The sequence below is a fragment of the Pollicipes pollicipes genome, unplaced genomic scaffold, assembly GCF_011947565.3.
Source record: "Pollicipes pollicipes isolate AB1234 unplaced genomic scaffold, Ppol_2.1 Scaffold_4881;HRSCAF=5763_pilon_pilon_pilon, whole genome shotgun sequence".
In the NCBI taxonomy this organism is placed as follows: domain Eukaryota; kingdom Metazoa; phylum Arthropoda; class Thecostraca; order Pollicipedomorpha; family Pollicipedidae; genus Pollicipes; species Pollicipes pollicipes.
In genome coordinates this window covers 10,792,222-10,817,664 of record NW_023596576.1, presented here as the reverse complement: position 1 = coordinate 10,817,664, position 25,443 = coordinate 10,792,222, and the positions used below count along the sequence as shown (strand labels likewise).

Below are 25,443 nucleotides of genomic sequence, written 5' to 3'. Positions count from 1 at the left end.
CTCGACCGGACGGCAGACACACGCATCCGGCCATAGGCCGCCTGACGAGCAGCAGCAGCGTCTATCGCAGCTGAGGCGCCTGCTTCCGGACTCAGCCGTGGTGTGCGGGCTGTGGGGACAGTCCGCACACGCCCCCTTCTCGGAGCCCGGCCTACGTAGTCTTGCCAGCGCGCCGGCGCGGGAACGGCGCGACGTGAGGCCTCGGCCCGAACGCGGCGACCATGCGTAACCGCTCACACGCATTGGACAGACCTGTGTCCGCCGAAGTAGGCTGAGGACCACGCGACGAGACCAGCCACGGACACAGGTGTGGGAAGGGAGATGGGCGAAACTGAGCATGGCTCTCTCCTGGCACCGGATTTTCCAGGAACGTACAGATGCAGCATATGTCGTGACTCAGGGCTGAGCCAGGCACTAAGCCCCCGTTAATGTCCGGCATATTTTCCCTGAGTTGGCGCTACCAGGAACATAAAGATGCGAAGCAGCACAAAGGTGGGGAGGGCTTGCAGACCCGGGCGCGATCGCCTCGATGAGCTGCCACCGAACCGCTATCCAGTGAAAAGTCTTGCAGTCGATCGCAGGGGCCGTGTAAGCCGAGCCAATAAAGTGCCGGCGATTTTTTCTCCGCCCAAAGGACGATCAGTTCACGGGACATTAAGTTCCCTATTCACCTCGTATCAGATCACGGCTTGAGTTCCATACTGGGGTCTAGCCGAAAAGTTGACCGCCGCGATACAGCTCGCGACGCTAACGGTGCCGCTTTAAATGGCGGCCGGCTCGGCGGCACGCTAGCTTCGATGCCGTCCTTGACGGCGCAGCGGCGGTGATTCACAGCGTCCTGCAGGCGTTGCGACGGCGCACGCGTTAGCGCTGTGCGGCTGCCATGCTCGTGACCCGTGTTTGTATCAGGGCGCGCGTCGTCAGCGCCGGTTCTCATCGGTATCTCGGGGAGGGGGGATTCACGGGACTTGGGCTCTGACGGACGCAGGCCGACCGACCTCAAAGGGTCCGGCCGGCCGACCTCACAGGGTCCGGCCGGCCGGGAGGAGTCGGGGCAGACGTGCCGGGGTTCAGTGGCGGCCTGCCCCGCCGGCTGGAGCCCGAACGGTGCCTGACGCGGTCGGCGCTGCAGTCAAGGCCGCCGGACCGGTCCCTGCCCACTCCCCCTCCCCTGCTCCTCATCCCCACCCCGCTCCCCCAACCGGCCCGGTTGGCCGCCAGTCAGTCCCTGCAATAACTCCACCACATGGGTCTGCAGCAAACAAAGCCACAAAGCCGGCAACGTGGCGCCATGTGCTCCACTCTAGGGCAGCCATAATCCTGCAGGGTTTGTCAGACCGAGGGCCGACCTGGCTCCACTCTTGGGCTGCTGCAATCCTGTAGGGTTTGTCAGACCGAGGGCCGACCGGGCTCCACTCTTGGGCTGCTGTAATCCTGCAGGGTTCATCATACCGATGGTCGCCCGGCCGCGCCACCCCACACTCCTGAGGGGTGCCAAGAGCCCTTCCCTGGGTGCCGAAAGGCCTCGCCTCTGAGGACGCCCGCGGCCGGGGATGAAGCCCTTGAAACTCCGAGACTGCGTCCGATCGTCTTCCGGTCCGGGTGCGGGCCGGGCTGTCGGGCAGGGGGCTGGGCGTATGTGACCACCTGTTGCTGCTGAAGGAAGGCCAGCGGCGGCACTGGCTCATTGCCCCATCGGCAACCGCCAAACTGCCGCTTCTCTGCATTGCCCTCTCATCGTCCAGCGAGTCAGGAATGTCGGAACGAGACCCTGGTGGGCTGTACTTTTTATGCAGACTTTCGAGACAGGAATTTATTTGCAGCCTCATAATTAAAACAATCCTCAGGAATGTCTTTTGTTCGGGGTCAGCTTAAGAATCGTGTTGATGTACTTGACTGTCTTCGGTTGCGCGCTTTGAGGTACACAAAGTCGTTCGCCCGAAGGCCGGACCTGACTTCGATCGCATCTCCAAAGCCAAGCCGCCTTTGATCCCAAATACGCATGTATTATAGATTTCATCTCGGCGCGTCATTCGGAGCGACTCCGCGCCGGGTCGCATACCGCGGGGGGCGACGCAGCTGCGCTCTGTTCTCCAGCTCTGGGTCAGCGGTCCAGTGGAGCGGGCTCGGACACCGCCCGTCTCGCCCTGACACCCGCGCCCGCTCGGCTGCTCCTTGTCTTCGTATAAGGAGTGGCCTGCGTGGGTCCGCCTCGGGCGCCGGCCTGCGCTCCTGTTGCCAGGGAGTCCGACCGTCCGGCGGCGTGGGAGAGAGACAGGCCCGCAGTGGCGTGCCGTCGTGGAACGGGAACGGACAGACCCGGCGGCCCGGCGACCGCCGGCTCGCCTCGCTGGTGATGTCTGGCGCTAGGCTGGTCCGGCCTCGGGAGTGACATCACCGGACGCAGATTAAAAATGACAGGGAAAACGACTGTCGCCAGCCGAAAAAAAAATGAAATCCCTGTCGTGCTGACGTCACAGGCCGGCCGCCTCTGCGACGCCGGCTGTCGTCATGAGGCCGACGATGTGTCTTCATGCATGTCTTTCCTTCGCCAACGGCCACCCCTGAGGAAGCCGCCCCTCACGGCGTTTGCACTTGATCTGATCCTGATTTCATGGAAGCCCTGCAGGATCTGGAGCGGCGGTGGTGGCGGCCACAGCTGGCGCGCTGCGCGCAGCAGCCGGTGGTGACGTCACTCAGCACCCACCGACACCGGCGGCTGCGCGTGTGTGACGTGAGCTGATGTCGCCCGCTGATGACGCCCGCTGTCTACGGCAGGTCGGGCCATTTGCCACTGTCGCCATGTCCCGACGCGTGCGTCCATCGACGAGCCGACCCATTGTAACCATTCTCCAGAAAAACATCGCTGCTGACACGTGATCGAAAGGGTTGGATGGTATCTCAGACTTCGGTCCCGGTAACTGCCCGGGTGATCTCGTGCCCGACGCCGCGGGTTTCAGGAAGCGCGGAACTGACTCGAGCGCGGCTCCGTGCGCCCAGAGGCGCTGCGTGACATCTGCGGTCATGTAATCCAATCAGGAACGAGCGAGAGTGAAAACATGACGGATGAGCAGTCAGGTGATCGATTGAGCGAGCCAGTCATATTGGGTTCGCAAGCGCTCGCCGCCAAGGTCGGACCGGCCGCCATGAACTGCTCCTTAGCATTTTTTGTTTACAACGTCGACGCAGAGGAAGAACCTTTGTAACGCTATGAAGGTAACCGTATGGCTAACATCGCAAACAATGTGACATGCTGCAGCGTAGATGCATGACAGGTGAAGTTATCACTGTGGTCCACTGCTCGCACTAATCATACCCCGCCACATTGCACGCGCACCGAACGTCATTCAGCAACTCCACCTTGGTTCCATATCGAGTAAGGCCTCCAAATAGCAGGACTTTTCAGACCAGCGCTACGCTTCGGCAACAGGACCTGATTCGGTCTGATCAAGGCCGTTGATGCCAGAGGGCTCAGGCGGGCTTCCGGCCAGCCGGGCGCCGCGCTGTGACGACAGCACCTCGCCGGGGCCCAGATCGGTGGCGCGCCGCTGGGAGAAGGTCCGTCGAGGAGGTCATCAGCCTGGCTCACCGGGAGCCCGTGTGTAAGACTCGCCTCAGACAAAAGACGGGAGGAGGAAATTGGACGTCCGCTCAATTGGCTTGGCAGCCAGCCTTCTTCAGATAACTGACGCTCCCAGGAATGCGAGCTTATCAGGCGCGCTCGCGGGACGAGCTGCCGCTGGGCGGTCCGACGCTCCCGCTCCCGTATCAGGCGCGCTCGCGGGACGAGCTGCCGCTGGTCGGTCCGACACTCCCGCTTCCGTCGCGTAGTGGTCAGCCGTCCTTCTAGAGTGCCTCGATGGCTCGAAATGGACTAGCCTAGCGAACGTGTCACGACGAACATGTCACGGAGCACGCGTCGACGACGAGGGCGACTGACATGCCCCTGGATAGGAAGACGGGGCAGCAGCGGGAGATCAGGCCGGATCTGGCAGGCCGGACGGATTTAGCTCGGAAGTCACACCCGACGCCTGTCAACGACAGGCGCCGCTGCGAGACAGCCTCTATCCTTCTCGCTCATGGATGATGCAATTTTGTGGGGAAGGACGACTACTCTGCTGACAAGTGCGACACTGCTCAACCGGCAGAGCGGTCCCGCGACTCCGGCCGCGGCCGGCTCCAGCCAGGCCCGGAAGTCCGCGACACGGTGGCGGCGGCCGGCGGGCGCGGCGGCCGCCCCCGGCCCTCCCACCTCCCCTCCCCTCCGCCGCCCCGACACAGGGTTCAAGGTCCGCGCCGCGCTGCGCTCGGCCGATGCACGTTTGCGCTGCGGTGGCACGGCCGATGCCCCCGCCTGCCCCCAAACCCGCCACACGCGGTGGGGGCGCCGTCCAACTGGCGGCTCACTGGCGCCGCTGCGGGTGAGGAGGAGACGCCTCGAGCCGGGACGCGGACCGTGCTTTCTCACGGCGGACGACATTTGCGTTGTATAGGTTCTATGGCCATTTTCCAGGCGCACCATAGAATCGAGCTGTCTGCGCTACGAGCGACTGTGGGCGCTGGTAAGGCGCTACCGGCTCCCGGCAGGCGGCCTTGACCGCCGGTCGGTCGGCGCGTCGGCCGGCCCGGCACGGAAGGGGCAGCAGGAAGTGATTTCGGCTGTTAAATTCGGACGCCGGCAGTGACAGACCGATGACAGCCTTGAATCGGTAATGGGGCGAGCGGGCGGGCGGGCGCGAGCGCCGATGGCCGATTGGGGCACGCTGAGCCGCCGCTCGGGCCCTTCTCGGCAGGGGCTTGGCACAGCGGGACGGCCGCCCGTCCCGGACGGGCCGTCGTTTACGGCGTGGACTCAGTAAAAATCCCGGAGACAAGAAAGGCTTCAGCGTCGCGGTGACCAGGGCGTTGCTCCCGTGCTCCAACGACAGAGCCAGAGCGGCGGCTGACAGACGGAGAAGGGGAGAGGAGGACAGGGCCGGCAACGGGAGCGTCGACCGTCGCAACAACAGCAGCAGCGGCCGCAGCCGACGGGAAGAGTGGCGCCCGAGAGCAGCTGCCGACGGGAAGAGGGGCGCCCGAGAGCAGCTGCCGACGGGAAGAGGGGCGCCCGAGAGCAGCTGCCGACGGGAAGAGGGGCGCCCGAGAGCAGCTGCCGACGGGAAGAGGGGCGCCCGAGAGCAGCAGCCGCCGACGGGAAGAGGGGCACCCAAGAGCAGCAGCCGACGGGAAGAGGAGCGGCCGAGAGCAGCCACCGCCCGGCTCCACCAGCCGCGCAAGGACACGCGCGCTCCGCCGACCCTGAGCCAGGAGAGAGGGACCGGCCAGCGGCGTCACAGGACGGCCCCAGCCAGCCGCCGCTCCCGCCTCCACCAAACGGCTCACTGCACCTGCCAAACGCCACGCAGACTAAGCCAGCGTCTTGAGAAACCGTGGCTCCGCCCGCGAAGCCGGTCACGAAGGACGCGGGGACCTGGCCGAGTCAGAAGCTGGGTCGCGTCGTTACGTCCGCTCCAGCTCCCACGAAGGTCTGGTGGTAAACGACTTCACGCTCGGTGGCGTTGACGAATGCGGAGCGCTCGGGAGGGGCTGGACAGGAACGCCAGCGGTTCAGGGCGGCGCTCAGGCCGAGCATTAGATTACGCTTGACAATCGCCGGCTCTCCGGGGATCTAACAGCGCGTGACGATGTCTGCGAGGAACCTTGGACACCTCATGGATAGTTCATGTTATGGTAGAGATCTGGCTGAATTTGATCCGACGAATTATCCACCGGAATTAGAAACATACCTGCAGTTATCGAAGCGATCAGCGCAAAAACCGTGTGAAACAAATGGAGTTGCATCAATCCTGGAGGACGCTGCGGGCTTTAAATGTCCTCTCACCAAACAATACAAAAAAAACGAAATCAAATACCACTCAATAACACCACTGGTAATTCGGATATTTTGTTGACAGGCCAACTTATGGTGATATTTGGGCGGCACCTTGTGCTATATGCTTGTGTTTGTCAAACAAACGTTGCATTAACAAGACCACTGACCGTGGTAATTTCGCCTTAACGACACGCCGCGCAGATGTATTTCGGAAAGAACGCGTCTAGTCGGAGTGACCGAAACGCTCGTTAGGCACCTGAACCGTTGTGTGTTCATTGGACAAAAGTGAATCGTTAGACTCATGTAATTCAGGTGTTAAATTTCACGTATGGGAATTATTTGCATGGTATCAGTGTGTGACACGCAAAATGCCAACTATCGGAACTCCAGGATCAACAGTCCCTTTTTGCCAATGACCGCCGTGCCCGGTTTTTCAAGACACCTTCAGGGCATGCCCGATCATTTCGGAAAACACACGGCTGAGCCATCCGATAGCGGACGTGATTCAATAAAAGATGGACTACCTTAAAGCAGTGGCGAATGATCTTGTTTACCTTGGGCAAACCCGGAGCCTGTTGAAAGACTGCCCGTGTCGTAACAAAGGTAGCTGTGACGCGCGGACTTGCGCTATCATGCAGTCCGTGGGCGTGTGCGAATCATAGGTAGTCCCGGTGCGCCGGCCTGAGTCAGCGCCGGACTTGAGTGACATGCGCTCACACCGCTAGCCCTCGCCCCACATGGTCGCCTGCGCCCCCCCCCCCCCCCCCCCCCCCCCACCCTCTCCTGTTGTGCTTTCTCGGGAATGGGGGGGGGAGGAGGGGCCGCGCCGCTCACGTGCGTCGTCGGGTCACAGTCCGACACAATCTGGAGGATGTCCGGACACGACCAGCCGGTCCCCTCCCCGCCGCCCAGACCAGACCGGCGCCAGACCGTCCGGTAAATACATCGACAGACCCGGCAGTCGGTCCCACAAACACAGCGATCAGCCCCGCCGGCGTGCGACCGCGGCCTTCAGCGCTGCCGACGGCGGCGGCGGCGCGCGCCGGGACGCACGCGCCGCCAGACAGAGCCACGCGCCAGCCCCCCCCCCCCCCCCCCCCCCCCCCCCAGCAGCCAGACGCGGAGCGTTAGACGCCACGTGTGGGGTGGAACGCGCAGTGTGGCGTGAGAGGTGCTGCACAGCGGTACGCGCACGCGCCGCGCGCGTTGCGACACTGAGTAATGAAGGCTGTATGGAAATGAATGCCTGATGAACAAATTACGTGAAGATGTGACGCTGTTCAGTCAAAGCAACGCCCCGCAGACTGACTAAACAGAGGAACATGCTAATTGTGTTTTCCATATTGAGGTCAGTAAGACGGGTGACGTACCGAACGCCGCGCGCGCCCAGCAAACTGACCCAAAATATAATCAGAGAAGTAGTCTGTGCGCCTTGCAACGTTGTCCAGGCTGTTGGGCCTTCTGGCTTGAGCATCATGAGGCACAACTAGCCCACAACCATCCGAAACTGGTTTTTCTCCAGGGTGAAGTTTCCGATCAACAGTCCGATTTGAATAATTAATTTGGCTCCAAATGTTTGGCACGTAAACTTATCATTAATCATGTATGAAGCACACCTACAACACTTATGCGAATCAAAGAAGCTTGATATGCATTCAGCATGTGTCGGCGCACAATAGTATATGTTTTGCGTAGCTTAACGTCGATAAAAAGCTGTAAATAGCAAATATTTATCACATTGCTTCCTGCCACCACGGCCTGACCTCATATAGACATTTCTTGCGGAAGCTATTTTTATGGCGTTAGCATTAGTCACTTGCAACAAATAGGTTTGTTGTTGTAAATGGGTTATAAATAAATATGTACATATACATATACATATATGCATGTATGCATATATAATCATGTCCGTCGGCTGGCCGTTTTTCATGGCTGCCGCCACTTGGCTGCGTCTGTGAGCCGGCGAGAGTGGCCTGTCATGTAATAGCCCGGCCATTAGCCGTGCACTCAGCGCCAGGTCATTGAGCTGCAACGGATCGACCGGCTGCCGTGCGCCCGAGCAGACAGACATGCAGACGCGCCGCCGTCTGCCGCTGCTGCCGACCGCGCCCCGGGGCCTCCTCGGACAGAGACCTGTCTGCGCTCCGCACGGTCCACCGCTGCTGCCGACCGCGCCCCGGGGCCTTCCCGGACAGAGACCTGTCTGCGCTCCGCGCTGTCCACCGCTGTCTGCGCTCCGCACTGTCCACCGCGAGTCGCGCTGGGCCCGACGGCGCCCCGGGGCTTCCTCGGACAGAGACCTGTCTGCGCTCCGCGCTGTCCACCGCCGAGTCGCGCCGGCTGCTTCCCTCGGACAGGCAGACCGAAACCACAGACATAGGCCGAGCTGTCTGAAGAGAGACCCGTTTCCAACCAGAAAACTTTGTCTCTCCATCATGGGAAGCGCCCCGTCAGTTTTTTCCAGGGATGACAGATTGGTTCATTAGATGGCCAGATGACGAGTGGTCCCTGAATGGCCAGCTGCTTACGGACCAGCAAAAACGAAAGCTGGCATCGCTTGCGGGACCGTTTGTAATGGACGGCCTTTCCTGGCAGTTCACAGTCACGACGGGCGTCAGCAATGCCCGCCGAAAAGCACTCACGCTGCATGGCCAGGCAGTGGGCACCGGGCAGAAGTCAGTTACCTTGAGCGCACGCCAAAGAAGCCCGTTCACTACATCACCTCAAGATAGGTTTGTACACTGAACTGGAACGGTACACGCTTTAAACGGGGCGTGCTTTTATGGACCATTAAGGCGCAGGGTAACGGGCTATGTTATCAGACCTATTCATTCCCCGGTAGATGGCAATGGTCGGCGTTTTCATCCATGAATGACGTGGTAAGTACGGGGCCGTACCGATCTGAGATCAATGGCGTGGTAGAAACGATGCTTCTTGGTCCCCAATTAATCACAATGTGTACCTTCACGATTAATGCTCTGCTCGATGTTATCATGATATATCTTGCCCAAGAAAACCGCGGCTTTCGTGCCTATAGAGCCAGCAAAAGGGAAACGTGCGCAAACTGTCGGGGATCAAAGGAAGCTCTAATCCCATGCAAGGCGCGAATGTGTGGCACGGGACCATGAATAATAATGGCATGGCCCCACATGCGAGGAGATCCCAAGCCTGCAGTCATGCCACACCATCGGGCCAGCGTCGCATCATTGCCATCGCCGCGACGCCCTCTTTTCGGTGGTTGCGGGCGCGGCGAACCGCGTGCCCTTTGAGGGGCACGGCGTCGACAAACACAGAACGCTCGATCTGACCCACACGGAGGCCAGCGGCGAGCTGCGTGGAGGCCACGTCCGACCCGGCAGGAGCACGCGTCCGACCCGGCCAAGGATGGTGGGGATTTGGCCTCTAGGGCGCGCAGGCTGCCCGACTCCTATGGCGCCCAGCACGACGGTGAGCCTACGTTCGATCTGATCGTCGAGCCCACGTCCGACTTGATCGTCGAGCCCACGTCCGACCTGATCATCGAGCCCACGTCCAACCTGATCATCGAGCGCACGTCCGACCTGGTCGTTGATCCCACGTCCGACTTGATCGTCGAGCCCACGTCCGACCTGACCTGATCGTCGAGTACACGTCCGACTTGATCGTCTGGCCCACGTCCGACCTGATCGCCGAGCCCACGTCCGACCGCGCCGCCGCCGCCGCGCTGCGATGTGTGCTTTCCCACACGACTGGAACAGAGTGGTGCCCAACCCCCAGCCGTTGGCTGGGCGCTGCACCTCGACGCGACCGCAGCACTCACACACGACGGAGCCATCGCGGTCGCCGGTCACGCGCGCGCACACCGGTCGCCGTCGCATCGGAAGGGAGCGCGGGGCGCCTCGGCACGATCCGCGCCCGCCCTCGGACGGCGCCGAGCCGCAGCCGGCGCCGTCGCGGCCGGCGGTGGCCGCGGAGGCCAGAGCCGAGCCTGGCCAGCCTCGAGACGTGGCCAGTCAGGCACCGGCTTCCGGGTGGCCTTCGCGAAAGCGCGGCGGCGGCCCAAAACGCCGCGACGGGCCCAGCCACGCATCCGAATGCGGCGAGGTCAGCAGGGTCAAGCGCCGGCGGCCAGGGCCGTGACCGGCAAGACGTGACTGGCACACGTCCGAGAGCCTCAGTGACCCCGCTCCTCAGCGATTCGTCACCGTGCTGCGGCACACGCTCCACAGCACGTGTCGTAGTACAAAATCGAATAAACAATTATTATGGAAATACTTTCTTCCAGCTTTCACTCCCCCAGCAAATCTGAGACCAGGTCTCATAGGCAAATCTCCAATATATGTCTTGCCGTATAACTGGTCGGTCAGCCATATTCCAACCAGCCCAACCGTTCCAAGCCATCAGGCAGAAGCGCCACAGATGGGTTGCGGTGTTTGGCCTGGGAGGCGTCACTTTGCCTACTGGACCGAGCACCGAGCGAGAGGCGCCACAGCGAAAAGACCGCCGGCGGCAGCTCCAGTTTCACGGCTCCCGGCCAACTTGGCTGCAGAGCTGACCCGGAGGCGGCACCACAGCTGTCTCATCGGGGCGGAAACGGGGCCGGGAGATCGGTCTCGGGGCCCGGCGTAGTGGAGACGGCACCAGACCAGTCTCAGGGCCTCGGAGTGGCGGGCGCGGCGCCAGGAGATGGGGCACAGCGCCTAACATCGGCGTGAGCCCACGTTTCTTCTCGCAATCTTTGTCGAGATCTCCCCACGATGTACCGACTCGGACTGCTCCAGCGGCCGACTCGCCATTCTAGTGGGGGCGCCGCTGCCGACCGAAAAACTCGGAGGACATCGGACTACGAAAACTTTCGTTCTTCAAAAGTCGTTGAGGCATTGAACTTTCTGAGCGGCGTTCCTTTTCTTGTAACGCCACGTGGGCGTGATGTCTAATTCCTCCTGAGGTGTGGTGGAGCACGTGCATACGGCAAGACGACTAGCGTGACCACGGACAAGACATCGAATACGCGAGGAAAGCTAAGGGCTGACGACCAGCACGTGGAGATGACAACAGTCGGCTGAACACTAGTCGAATAGAACACTGGTGACCATAGTTGTCTGATGGAACACCGGTCTGCTGACGGAACCCCAGTCGCCGACGGGACACCAATGGGCTGACAGAACACCAGTCGGCTGATGGAACACCAGTCGGCTGGTGGAACACCAGCCGGCTGACGGAACACTAGTTGGCCGAGGGAACACCGGTCGGCTGATGGAATACCAGTTGGTCGACGGAACACCAGTCGGTCGACGGAACACCAGTCGGCTGACAGAACACCGATTGGCCGACGGAACACTAGTCGGTTTACGGAGCACAAGAGTGGGCGGCACACGGTCCGCTGGGTCTGCGGTACTCACCGATCGAAGGAGGTTTGCAAGGTGCGGGCTGTGACGGTGAAGGACTTGGGCGCGCCGTTCGAGGCGCTCGGCTTCGGCGTCGCCTTGGGCTTCTTCCAGAGCTCGTCGGCGGCGTCCGACTCCTTGCGCCACGAGTAGAGAGCGCTGTTGCGCCAGGACGTGATGGAGTCCTTCCAGTGGTCATCCTTGACGGGGCTGATATCCCAGGCGGTGTCCTTCCAGATCTTGCTGTCGGTCCAGTCCAGGTCGCGCGGCGACTTCAGCGAGTCGACGGAACCCAGCGAGACGTCGGAGCCCCAAGAGTCCTTAGACTTGGACGAGGCCGTGGACTTGCTGGCCGGGTCGCGTATGCCATACTCTGACTTGACGCCGAGGATGCGCAGGCCGCAGTCGGCGTCGCTGCGCGAGCGGAGAGAGGCCGTAGCCGGCGCTGGTGCGGGAGAAGCTGCTGCTCTTGGCATTAGAGAGGCCGGCACTGCCGCCCGACGAGCTCCAGGACGGCTTGATGTTGTTTGTTGTCGCGCAGAGAGCGCTGGCAGAAGCACGACTCGAGCCCGCACAGGCCCTTCTTAGAGAGCCGACAGTTGGCCAGCTCGAGGCTGGTCTTCTGCAGCGGCGAGTGGCGGCTCGGGTGCAGCAGCTTGGCGTCCGGCTCGGCGCGCGACAGCACGTTCAGGTTGAGCGGCGCGCGCGGCGTCGGCTTCCGGCGGCGCCGTCGTCTTGAAGACGACCGCGCAGCTGGGCGGCTTGCCACTGCCGGTGAGCCTGAGGTGGCCGTCCAGCTGCGCCGGGCGCGCGGCCGCGTCGCGGTCGCCGACCACGCTGCGCTGGATCTGCGAGATGGTCATGGCGTGCTGCGTGGCGCTCTGCTCGGACAGGCGGAGTCGGCGGGCGCGCGCCGGACCGGGACGGCCCGTCCGCACTCTGCTCGCTCCGCCGGCGGACTGCGCGCCCGCCGCGCCGCCGCGCCGCCGCCGCCCGCCTTTCCGTTAGCCCCGTGACGCAACGGCCGGTCCGCCGGCCGGGAAGGAGCGGGGGACAAAGGGGCGGCGATGCACGTGTGCACCTGTCCGGGCGTCGGCCCCGCCTCCGGCCGAGCCACGCGCCGACGTCGGGCTGGTGCCGGATGGGAGTGGGGGTGCGTGGGTGTTGAGGGTGATGATCCTGGACCACCACGCAGGACAGTTCCGGCCGTTTGTGACCAGTGAAGCCTGCCAGCCATCGGAAGGCCCAGTTTTTACCGGCTGTGTGCACAGTTCTTCAGGGTGACGGGGCGTGCGACCTTCAGCAGTGCTTGACGTGTTGCAGCCGTGTGATACGCCTTGTTTCTTTTTGAGGAAGTGCACACACTGGATAAAGGCACGCGATTATCTGAGGTGCGGTTTTGCCGCACTTTTCTTGTGCGTTAGCGAGCGTGCTCTGTGGCAGGTCGCCACCCCCGCAGCTGTTGTGCCTTCCAGGGCTCGCCCGTTCCTGGTAAACAGTACGTTTGTTCCCAAGCAGGTGGTGCCTCCCGGCCTTGTGCAGCTTTGTGTGTGACAACAGCTGACGGTCAGCTGCGGCACAGGGCGCCGTCCTGGGGTCTCGGGTTCGGTGTCTGCGGGGCCTCGAACCCCGGACATGCCACGATGGCAGTCTTTTCAGTTTAGCGGCTTCCGTTGGTCGTCATCGGCGTAGAATGCGGTGCTGCGGGTATGACTCTGTACCACGAGTTCTTTTTAAGTGGTCTGTCAGCTGGCGGGATGACTGGAAATAAACGGCCCGTCACCGTAACTTGCCCTTTCCCGCAAAACGCGTCTTACCGGTGAAACAACCCTTTGGTCGCATGTGTAATGAGAATGCGTGCCAACATCTAAAATAAATGAAGGCTTTCTTGACTAAATCGGTTGATAACTAGTCCACTTCTTAAATGGACATGGGTATTAAATATAGAGTGACGGCATCCTTACGAAGCCACAAAGGCGATAGGCAGGAAGAAGCTGAGTCTCACCGATGCGGCTTTATCTAGCTACCAATCTAGTCAAGAATAACATGGTTTTTCCCTAAGATGTTTGTGTTTTCAACATATCCGCTTGGTGTATGAGCAAAGATATCGTCAGATTGACAGCAGCTGGTTGCGGTAAGCTGCTTTCAATTTCACAGTATGATGATAATCGCCGATGTCGTGTCATATTCGGCACTGTGCTAGATTCGTTTTCTGGTACGTTTGGTGCACAGTTTTCGTCCGCGTGTGTCACTTAAGCTGGGATTCCATCGTTTTGAGTCCGGTTTTGAGCTGCATGACTGAGATTCGCCGGGACAACTGGTGGAACGATGCACGCCTCGGACATTGATCCATATAGATAAGTATAAGAGCCCTTAGTCTTTTCCATGACTCGTAAGATTGCAAAACATTTCATCCAGGGCACCTCGTGCATCTGGGATTTAGAAGCTGAGACAGGAAAATCGCTTTATTTACTTTCGGTGGTCTGAGGCTGCAGTAATCATGTTTTTGAAAAAGGGTGTGTAGAGACCGCACAAGGAATAACGTCAGAAGCAAGAAAGTTTCTGATGAAGAATGCCCGAACCTTTTTATGCATGACCCATGTTTAAGGGCATCAATCTACCCGGAAAGGGCTATCCCGTCCACAATGTTGTGGCATGAGCTCATTTTCTCAACCGCATCTTGCGTGCAATAGTGTAACCAGCTTGTGGGTACCGTGCAGGATATCCATGACTGAAATGTAAGAGAAGTGGAAAAACGTTCATGCAAGCGGCTTCCATTCTGAACTAATATCGTCCTTTTGACCAATTACCCCCAGCACTTCTTCTGACCTGATAATCTGTGCTTAAGATGCTAGAGAACGGTTATTTCTGTTAGATGGTTACATGTATTCTCATTACACATGCGATAAAGCATTGTTTTCACCGGTAAGACGCGTTTTGTGGCGACAGATGAGCTACAGCCTCGGGCCGTTTATTTCCAGGCTTCCCGCCAGCTGACGGACCACTTAAAAAGAACTCGTGGTACAGAGTCATACCCGCAGCACCGCATTCTACGCCGATGACGACCAACGAAAGCCGCTAAACTGAAAGAAAAAAGTGGCACATATGCGCATGGTACACCCTTGAAAAATCTGGCACCATTTGCTCTAGCCCGATTGCAACGATCATTCTGGAGACCATGGTCATTCTGCTCACCTAAATTGTGTCGTGATCAGTTATAATTATTATCACTCCATGCACTGATAAGCATGGTGCAACTTCGAGAAGGAGAACCGATTCTTAAGCCGATTCTTAAAGTAAGTGATAATCAAAGCAAGAACAAAGATTGTTTCTCAGGACGATGCATGTAGAAGGCACCTACAAGGCTCAAACGTCCCAAGACAGTCCCCCCCCCCTTCTCCCGTGTTTTGTCATTGATGTGCCGGTGTTCGACACGTGGTGATTGTTTAGACAATAAATAGCAATGACAGCAGACGATCACAACAAAATATGTCGTTTTCCTATGCCATCTTTGGGGTAGATTTGGATGAGTCCTTTTTGTTGACAGATCTAAACTTTGCGATGTCGTTCGCCGCTCTTGTTGTACAGTATGCTCCCACACCCCCCATTTGTACTGCACGTTGGTTCGGCACAGGCTCAGCTCGCGGGCACTGACGCACGCGAAAAGAAGTGGCTTTGCACTAGGGCCTTACTGGGTTTAGAAGTGGAGACCAGACTTTCTATACGGTGCAACGTTGAATCTTGTGGACCAGTACACAACCTTTGTCTTTCGCTCCGCGTTGGGTAACCCTGTGGTGACAGGCAAATCTGGAGCACATAAGCTTAAATTCCATGGCATTCAAAACTTGCCATGCGCTTAAAAGATGAAATAATTTTATCCCTCTATTTCCTTTCTTTTTATTATTTCCTTTTAGGTATAATGAGTGGACAAAGACTCCCTCCTCACAGGTTTCCCGTACCAGTGAAAGCTGCTTACAATGTGCCCTGAAAGTATTTGAGCACCCCACCTACTCCATAAAGAATGACTGGATCCGTCTTTGCACACAGTTAGCCCAATCTCAGACGGTGGTCAGCTGAGTGGGCGACGGTCCCTGGCCTGCCCTGCGCGCATGATGTCACCTGACACGTCTGGACAGGGCGGCCCGTGTCCTCCGTATCTGTTATGGCGTTGCGCCACCCCCTCGACAGGTGCGGGGCCCGCCACTGCCGGCGCCGCCAGCGGGGTCGGCCCCTGACGGTCATGACCCCGGCCGGGTCGGCGTCGCTCTGACCGGAGCGCGGCGCCACCAAGGATGCCGGCTCGGTGACGGGGGTCCTGCTCTGGTCGGCCGCCAGGCGCACGCAGAGCAGGACGGGCTCGCTGCCTGCGCGTGCACTGCCGGACCGCCGCCTATGCGCAGCCAGCCCGCGCCTCGACTGTGACCTAGATCGCTAGCCAGATATCTGCACTCTGGTACGCAGCACAGTGCGTGCGAGGGCCAGAGCGCGCGGCCCGTGCGAGAGATACCAGCCGGGTATCCGCGGCCTGGTACGGAGCATGGTGCGTGCGAGAGCCAGCGCGCGCGGCCTGTGCGAGAGATACCAACCATGTATCCGCGTCCTGGTGCGGAGCACTGCGCGTGCGAGAGCCGGAGCGCGCGGCCCGTGCACGAGATACCAACCAGGTGTCCGTGCCCTGGTACGGAGCACAGCTCCTGCGAGAGCCATATCATGAGGCCTGCATGAGAGCTGTGTTCGTCAAGTTCGCGTCGCATGCGGTGGTCGTCGCTGTACTGTGAAGAGCACGACCGTTGTCGCCTTTTCGAGACATTCATTTGAAAACTGTGACTGCGGTACCGATCACCGAAATTCTTCCAACTCACGCATGCTTGTCAGTTTTGGTACCAAAAGCCTTCGAGTACAAACTTTTGTTACATTGAAGCAAGAGTGTAGTAACGTCAGTGTAGGGATGTCCTTGCCTGGGGCTTGATTTAAGTAGCTGGAATCGTCTTACACCTATAGCGGAGGTTTACAGCTTCTGTGCAGAAAGGAGACGTCCCAGTCTTGTCTGAGAAATCATGGGCCTCATATTTTTCGTGGTTAATGGATATCGCTTGTCCTCGGGCCCTCCCGCTGACACTGTTCCCAGAATCGCAGCATCGCACATTGCTACCAGCGGACCTTGCATGTCTGACAGATCACCAGTTTCTTCGAATCGTTGCTGCACCTGAGCCACTATTGTCCCAAAACTAACGGTTTGGTCAAAGTGCCTCAGCGACGGCCACACGAAAATATGCCTGATAGCTCTCAAGGAATTATGCAGGGCGATGACCAACAACCTTTGCGTCGGCCGGACGGCTGTGGGAAGCCTCGCATATCCTCGGTCAGAGATAACCAGCAGACCCGGACTCGGGACCCTCGAATAAGCCCGGCTTTGTGTTGCAGCAAATCCAAAGACGCAGGGACGGAGACACGATTAAGCGTTGCGGGGCAAGGCGAGCTTACGAGTAAGTACCGATTCGAGCCCAGCGAGCCGTCAAGAAAGCGCGTTCAAGAAAGCGCGGAAAGCGCGGTCCGTGCGTTCCGGATAATGGGTCCGTTGGCAATTCACGTCTCAGCACGTGTACGTGGATAAGTGCGCACTGAAAACTGCAGATTTGCCGTCGAATACGTGAACTGAGTTCTGAGCCCACAGTCGCACAAAGCGTTGCAGACGGACGTCACGATTCCTGCGATGAACAACTCGCTCAGCAATTTCAAGTTGAAGCCGGCATTTCATGTATGGCATGAAGAACCAGAAGTTTTTACTTGTTCGAGAACATTCTTAACAGGACCACGTTTCTCTCTTGCGATCATCAAGCGGGTCAGAGTTCAAACATGCTCTGCATTCAAAGCTCGAATGTCACCCATGGGTGACATGAAACGAAAGGCACAAAGTCGTTGGACTAAAGCAGAGAGCAGCTTGTACGCTATCAAACTGCGTTCAATGTTCTGGAGTCTTCGCGACAAACTGTCTTATTAGCTGCCTTTTGGCCAGTGCTTCCATCCGCTACTTGCACATTGCCATGCAGACCAAATGAGCTAAACGTGACAGTGGCTGATGGCTCAGTCGATGTATGCTGGTGAATCTGATCATGCGCTACATCCGCATAGATAGGTGGGGATGGTAAGTGAATGATTAGAGTTTCATACTTATTTCAGTTGGGGAGTTTCCCCATCAAGTACCCAAATACTCGTCAATATGATAAGCGCAATACCGCTAAAAGGTGTGCCTGTATTTTCCCTCATTCAATCTACCCCCCCCCCCCGCCCTCCCTCCTTCCCAGAAAAATGTAATTTAATGGTGTCCAGAGTTGGGGTTCAAGGCTCAGAGTATATAACTAGCAGCGAGTTAGTACTATTGAGTAGCGGGGCAGACAAGTGTTGGAAGAAGTAGCTTAAATTATTTGAGCTAAAAACAAATAGTAACCACCAATCAGCTGGCTTCATTTTAGTATGAGTAATGTTCGTTATAATCGGAATATACCACTGGCAGCAACAAAGAGTTAAACATATAAGCTTAAATATTCAAAATTAAATATCTAACCACTTTGTAAAACATCTTAACCTGGGTATACTTGCTAGCACCTACCTACCTAACACCTAGACAAAATAAATACATTGAGTCGATCGGTGACGTGACTCATATCACCCTAAGCTGTCTCATAAAAAGAACTTGCCAATCGGCCCAGGGGCTCAAGAATGCTGCTTCGTTTTGAGGGCAGTGAAAGGACGTTAAGAACTCCGTCTTGTCAGTACCCACGTCAAAAATGTCTCACAGCGAACAAAAACCCCGCGAACGCCTGCCGCAGGATTCGATTCTCAGAAGCAAACCGCTTGTCACATGCAGCATAAATACGAGCGTTCGTCAAGTCGTTAACCAACTCGGAGTTATCTTCAGGCCGATCTGGGCCTCTCGATGGACCTGGTTGACCCGAAAATATGCGCACACATGCAACGCCATCTGGCCGCAAGGAGCACCGAAACTAAGACTGGTACACAACGCCCGGCATGTCACACTCCCAGCGGCGGTTGACGGAGACGCAGCGGGCTCGAGTCGACACCACTTAGAACGGACTCCTTCGACTGTCACACGAACTAGTGAGAAGCAGATGTTGACCTCAACACGACCATAAAGGCTGAGACCGGACGGGCTATTATCGGGACCCATAGCTGGTCAAAGCCATGAATATCGACCTGGATATGAAATATGAATATGTCGCTAGCTTGAACGTTTGACACAAATGCCTTGAGTGAAAGCGGCAAGGTATGCTGCCAGATTGGAAAAATACTGTGCAAGATGCATTTTCCAGATTCCTGAGTCAAACTTTAAACATGTCACGGCAATATTATACATTGCCCAAAAATGCTGTTCCCTGAGATTTTGCCGTGTAACCCAGTTCCATTTTCATCACAGCATTATTCACGCGTCGTGACATCTTTGAAGGTTAGGCATGCAACATTAATCCTCTTTGAACATATCTGGTCTGCTGGGCGCATGCTGGGGGGCAATTTCCCATCCCTGCGCTTTAAAAGCTGGGCGGGCAGCTGCCTGCTGTCTCTTCAGTGTAAAAACATCAAGGAATCTGCGGGGTTTGGACGCAGAGACTGTGACTAAAGGTTGTGTATAAAAGGTCGATTAAATCTGCGACCCTGATTCAGGACTGTGAAGATTTGCTTCATGCATGTAATGAATAGCATATTGATGACATTGAGTATTGTACTCGCCTGACCACAACATACTCGCGTGACCACAACATACAACACAACATATTTGCGTGGTTCGCGCAAGTAGGCATTGACGCTGAGGTTTAAATACATTACGCAGTGAAAGTTTGGTATTTTAATGAATTCAAACAAAATATCATTTTAATAAAGAAAATCGCTGCCTTCCGAAAACATGAAGCGTAATGAAGCAAGTCTTCCGCAAAACTGGTGATGGGAGCGCCTTGGTATAATGACCCGCAGGGTTGACCAGGCAAGCTTAGTAAGAGGCCCAGAAGCTGTCGCAGAGGGTGACAACGTGTCGGCAGAAGAACATGACGCCAAGCTTCGAAAGGACGTTATGACGTCAGACCTCGTCGGGGTCATCACGACGCAACAGCGTGTTTCGGTCGCACCTGGTTGGCCGCGTATCCGCTTACACGTGCGCTGCGTCACATGCATGAAGTCATTCGGGGCACCACCCCGTCAGCGGAAATCAGCCTGGCAGGGAAAGATCGGACGACCGGGGCGGGCCGGGCCGCTGCCCGCAGCAGGTCTGCCGGTCCGGGTCCGCGGCGAGCCAGCGGCGGGCCGGCCCCGCCCGAGACGGCCCGGCCCGACTGCGGCGCGCCCGCACCACACGCGGGTCAACCACCGCGCCAGGCGCCGCCTGCCGAAAGGGCAGTGACGCACACGCACCGGCGTCGTCGCGTAGGCGGCCGGCGACACGTGCGGGCGAGGACGCTCTGCCGTGGGGCCGCCAGCGGACGCAGCGCGCCCGGACTGGGTACCGCACGGCGCGTGGTGACGGGGATGGAGGGATGCCATTTTTCCCGGACTCGAGGAGCGGGAGAAGTACGGCTTATGGCACGGCGGCGGAAACAAAGGCGATGGTCGGCGTTCTCTGAATGCGATGAGACTGCAGGAGGAGCAGGTTGAGAGGCGGTTAACGACGCTTCTCATGGTACGCAGTAATCGTGCTTAGAAGGTGCCAAGTCTGTTTTCCGAAACGGTGGGTCTCTTTCTCTGTACGCGGTGGGGGCCTGTCTCGGAACACGATGGGGCTCTGTTTCGGTGCACGGTGGGGCGCCGTCTCATATCACGGTGGCGCATTGCCTCGGTACACGGTAGGGGATTTGTCTCGGTACACGGTAGGGGGCCCTGTCCCGGAACCCAGTGTGGCTCTGTCTCGGAACACGTTGGCGGTACAAACCTCCTCGCAGTCCGTGTCCATTCTTCCTATCGCATTAGACTGCATGCCACAGCTGGACCGAACAACCATTCGAGCCGTGCCGCGTCTCAGCAGGGATGCCGGGAGTGACTCATCGACCACCTCAGCCGCGAATGACCAGTGACCAGAGCTACTCGAAACCCCTTGCGACAAAAGGCGCCCAGTTCACGGGGGCCTAAGAGACCACCGTCCTCATGTTGAAAAATTGGTCCGTGCACCGGAATACATCAAGTGCTGATGCCACTCACCCCTGGACAAATGGCAGTCAGTTCGGCTGAGGCATGGTGCGCGAAGCAGCGGGATGGACACGAGAGGGCACGGGAGCCTTGAGACAACAATGGAAACGTGATGGCCAGCTTACGGAAACCCAGCCGACGCGACGAGTCGATTGTGTGGAGTACCAGGAAGTAAAAACGCTTACTGAGTTGAGCTAGCCGCATTGACGCCTGGAAATACATGGGCCGGGCAAATACATCATGGGATGATCGCTTCGAGTTTGGGCGATTTATGCTGACTCTTCCAGCGTCGTTGATACGTGGCCCCAACGGCACACAGCCATTGTGGCCTTGGGTGCTTCCTTTGGTATGCGGCGTGGCACCGGCGTAACTCCTGCCTGTTGTTCACGAACAACCGCCAAATTTACGCCGGCAGATTGTCTTTACCTCAGGCTTCCTTGTTCCTGCCCGAGGCCCGAGACCCGAGGCCAGGTGTAATTTGCGTCCTTGCTGCTCATATCTGCGAGCTGCGCGCTGATGACATGGTCCATTTAAGTTCTTACTGCGCATGCCTGCGAGCTGCGCGCCCTGATGACATGGTCCACGGCCTGCCTTCAAGAGCGCCGTGGGCCAGTCGTTGGCTCGGTCCGAATTCCCACGTTGTTACTGCTGGAGGACATGGGAGGAAGGGGGGGGGGGGGGGCTTAGAACGGCATTTCTGCCGAAGCTGGAGTGCATCCGTAGCTCCTTTGTCTCGTCTGAAGCCGGTGCGGTGGCGGTGGACTGTGGCGTTGTGCGGTGCAGGTTGAGCAGCGTCGGTTACGGCTCGCCACGTCAGGTGCCAGCGGTTCCTGTTTAACGGCCATTTTCACCCTTCCGTCTCTGCCGTGTTTGCTGTTAATGGCCAACGCCCACGACGTCGGCCTGTTTGAAGGCCTGAGCAGCGCGGAAACAGCCGTTGCTGAGGTGACACGACAGGGAGGTGGAGCAGGACAGAATTTCAAGAATTAACACGGGAAGTCGGATGAGCAGGGCCTGCTCTGACAGCGTCGGTGTTCTGGCTGGATGCTGATGCGCTATGCGCTGCACTCCACCGAGGATGTTCCCTCTCTGTGTGCCCATAGCACGCAGTCCTCCTCCGCGCCCCTGTCCCCTCTCGCTCACTGGTCGGCGACATGGCCCCTGAATGATTCCATTGGGTGCTGACTTCATTCCCTCATGGCGCGTGCGGTGCGGTGAAGCTGCTTTTTTCTTCTCCAGTCAGGTTGTTCGTCCGCATGAGCGGCTCTATGAGTGGCAGCTGCGGTTTGGTATGGCACCTTGGAATCATTGTTCATGCCGTAATCGTCTGTCTATCGACGCACGCGGGTCCAGAATTCAGCGCCGTCTCCTGCGCCGTGTCCGCAGTGAGAAACCCCTCTCTCTTTTTTCAGTACCACAACAGCATCGCCCTTCCCATTGCTCTTCCCAGTTGAAGGCAGATAGCAAATCTTCCGAGCCTTCGGGGCAGGCTGCAGCATTCTTCGTGAACTCACCGGGCAGACACCAACCGCGTCAGCGTAACGTACTGCAACCAGAGGCGACCAAGTGCACACCTACGCGCGCAAACCGTCGCCAGTCCAAGGCCCGTGTTATCGCCGACCTGCGGGCAGCGCGCTGATATCCCAGCTGGCGGGAGGCGTGTCGCGGCCGCCGCCGACACGCCCGGGGCGGAGCGTGATACCTGAGTCGGCCGACCGGCCGGCGGGGCGGCGTCGCGCCGGCGCTGACGGCCGCTGATGCAATGTAGGTCAGCGCCGGTCAAAACTGGCAAACGCCGGCGAACGTTTTCCGCCAGCGGTGAAAAAGGGGATCGCACAATCGACGCCGCCGCATAAAAATGAGCCAGCAGGCGGGTGGTCGATATGTCAGCCTCGTGTGACGGCATGCGGGCATGCGGTCTGTCATGTTGGCATCGTGTGGCGGCAGGCGGGCGGTCTGACATTTCAGCCTCGTGTGGTAGCAGGTGGGCATGTGGTTTGTCATGTTGGCCTCGTGTGGTGGCAGGTAAACGGTCTGACATGTCAGCCCTGTGTGGCAGCAGGTGGGCAGGTGATCTGACATGTCAGCCCTGTGTGGGAGCAGTTGGGTATGTGGTCTGTCATGCTGGCCTAGTGTGGTGGCAGGTAGACGGTCTGACATGTCAGCCATGTGTGGCAGCAGGTGGGCAGGTGATCTGACATGTCAGCCCTGTGTGGGAGCAGTTGGGTATGTGGTCTGTCATGCTGGCCTAGTGTGGTGGCAGGTAAACGGTCTGACATTTCAGTCTCGTGTGGCAGCAGATGGGCAGGTGATCTGACATGTCAGCCCTGTCATGTTGGCCTGGCCTGGATGTGGTGGCAGGTAAACGGTCTGACATTTCAGTCTCGTGTGGCAGCAGATGGGCAGGTGATCTGACATGTCAGCCCTGTGTGGGAGCAGTTGGGTATGTGGTCTGTCATGTTGGCCTGGTGTAGCGGCAGGTGAGCGGTCTGACATTTCAGCCTTGCGTGGCGTCAGGTGGGCATGTGGTCCGTCATGCCAGCCTCGTGTAGCAACAGGTGGGCACGTGGTCTGATATGTCAGCCTCGTGTGGCGGCAGGAGGGCATGTGGTCTGTCATGGTGCCCACGCGAGGCGACAGGTGGGCAGTCTGACATGTCGGCCCCGTGAAGCAGCACGCGGGCATGTGGTCTGTCACGTCAGTTCTATGTGGCGGCAGATGGGCATGTGGTCTGTCACGTCAGTTCTATGTGGCGGCAGATGGGCATGTGGTCTGTCACGTCAGTTCCATGTGGCGGCAGATGGGCATGTGGTCTGTCACGTCAGTTCATGGGCGGCAGATAGGCATAGTGTCTGTCCGTAGTTCCATGTGGCGGCAAGATGGGGCATGTGGTCTGTCAAGGTCAGTTCTATGTGCGGCAGATGGGCAATGTGGTCTGTCACGTCAATTCCTGTGGCGGCAGATGGGCATGTGGTCTGTCCAGCGTCAGTTCCATGTGGCGGCAGATGGGCATGTGGTCTGAGATGTCAGTTCTATGTGGCGGCAGATGGGCATGTGGTCTGAGATGTCAGCCCCGCACCGCCAGCAAAAGTCCGGCCCATCCCAGAGCTGCAGGATGCGGGGCGACTTACGTGGCCCCGTTGAAGACATCCGGCCGTTCCCAAGGCCTCCGATGCCCGCCAGCTTTGATCAGGGGCCAGCAGGCGGAGCACGCCTCCGCTCTCTATCTCCTCTCCCTCTCACGTGGCTCGCTCGTGTGACCGACCAGCCTTGAACGGCCTCTCGCATTTGTCACGGGCCCGAGTCATACAGTTATTGCCGGATTATTCTAATCATTCTGCCGCATGCAAGGGAGTACATCCACTGGCCAGTCGGCACAAGGCGGCCATTTATTGGGGGTCAGGGCTTGCGGCTCTACAGATTGCATCCCGACATCAGTCAGCGCTGATAACGGCGATGACGCGTGACTGCGCAGCTTGAACAGGCGCTGTCTCGGCGCGGTAATCACGGCCGCCAGACATCAGCACGGTCACCGCCATTCGTCTCCAGATGTTTACAAGTGCGCAGAGGAGCGCTTCGAACTGCAATCGAAAGGGGGAGGACTGAAATGTGAGCTTGGACTTTTCTTTAGGTATCAAGCATCACAGACTAGTAACTACATTGGCTAAAATTGGTTGCGAATTGTGACTGACTGGTTGCGTCTTATGCTTGACGCCAGCTCGGCATAGCCGGCCACGATTCTCACACACAAGAGGCGGGATCAGAATGACGCTGATCCATTTTTACAGGCTTACATTGGCCTCACCTCTGCTTCCCGCTGTTAACCATTGAATATAGGCGTTGTCGCCTTCTTCTTGGTTGCACGCTCGAATATTTTCCCTTCAGCGAACTGACCGTTCGTTTATACATGTCACTGGCTTGAGGCAGCCGTACCTGGATCTCAAGTCCAAAACGGTTTGTGAAGGCAGGGTAAAAATTGTATCAAATGTTGGTAAAATTCTCCCTTATTGAATGCAAAGCATGATACAGTTATACGGACTGGTGTTGAGTTATGTGAACAACCATTGATGTTATAGCTCCGGGCATGGCTAGGAGACATACTAACAAAAGCCTTGATACTAACGTTATGGTAATAGGTGGCTGCTTAGAAGTACCCGAAAATAATTATTTAAAAAACTCGTTTTGTAATGCCCTTCAACACGTAAATGTCCTGGGGCACCCACATAGTGACGCCACCGTGAAATTTCCAGACCTACTTTTGATTGGGTCCCCTTCCACCCCCCCCCCCCCCCCCCTCCTCCATCCCTGGGCTCCGGGCAGGAGCTGCGTGCGCTCGGAGTGGGCGGCGTGCAGGCATTTACGCTGATGATATGTTACGGCAAAGCAGCTGCCACGCGCGGTATCACTGCTCGCAGTTCCTTGCGAGCTGCAGGCATATGCTGTTGTTAATACAAAAGTGTGGTGTTACCAGACCCCCGTCTTAGGGCGTGGAGTCCGACGCCGTCAGCGAGAAACGCGGCAGAGATGTATGTGACCGTAAGATCCCCCAGATGGTATGTCACTGGGGTCACTCATGCCATCAATGTTGACCTCGGCGAACCGGGCTGGAAACGCGGCCCGACAAAGTTTCTGTAAAAATTGGTGAGCGTACATGCGAACGTTCGCTACATTATAGTGTCATTAACCAGCTGCGAAGCTAGCTGCGGGGTTCCCACACCAGTCAGAGCTCACGGGGTCATCGTCCGTGTGGTCATCACCTGCTCACGGCTCATCGAACAGCGCAGATCAGCTAGTGGCCCGAGCACGTGTCCGTTGACGGCAAATCTGTCCACGCACCACTAGGGCCTTCTGTTAAATATTCCCCGGAGTTAGGGGCACCTCCCCCCCCCTTATTCGCTGTCGCTGTGTCCGATGTGTTCCGGCAATCTCGGGGTGTCCTGATAACAGATGGGAGAACACCACACCTGGTATCGACCAGTGGCTGTTGTGAATCTCATACCGGCTACTACCCGTATT

The 25,443-nt window shown here is 58.0% G+C and overlaps 1 protein-coding gene across 1 annotated transcript in view; it reads right to left on the bottom strand.

Moving 5' to 3' along the window:
- Positions 1-11,714, bottom strand: part of LOC119099815 (dual specificity protein kinase CLK2) — a gene marked incomplete in the record, with an annotated part of 105,043 nt that extends 93,329 nt beyond the window's left edge. The window contains 1 exon segment of the mRNA XM_037222895.1: positions 11,254-11,714. Within this exon segment, the coding sequence (XP_037078790.1) occupies positions 11,254-11,714 (461 nt within the window).
- Positions 11,715-25,443: the final 13,729 nt, after the last annotated feature.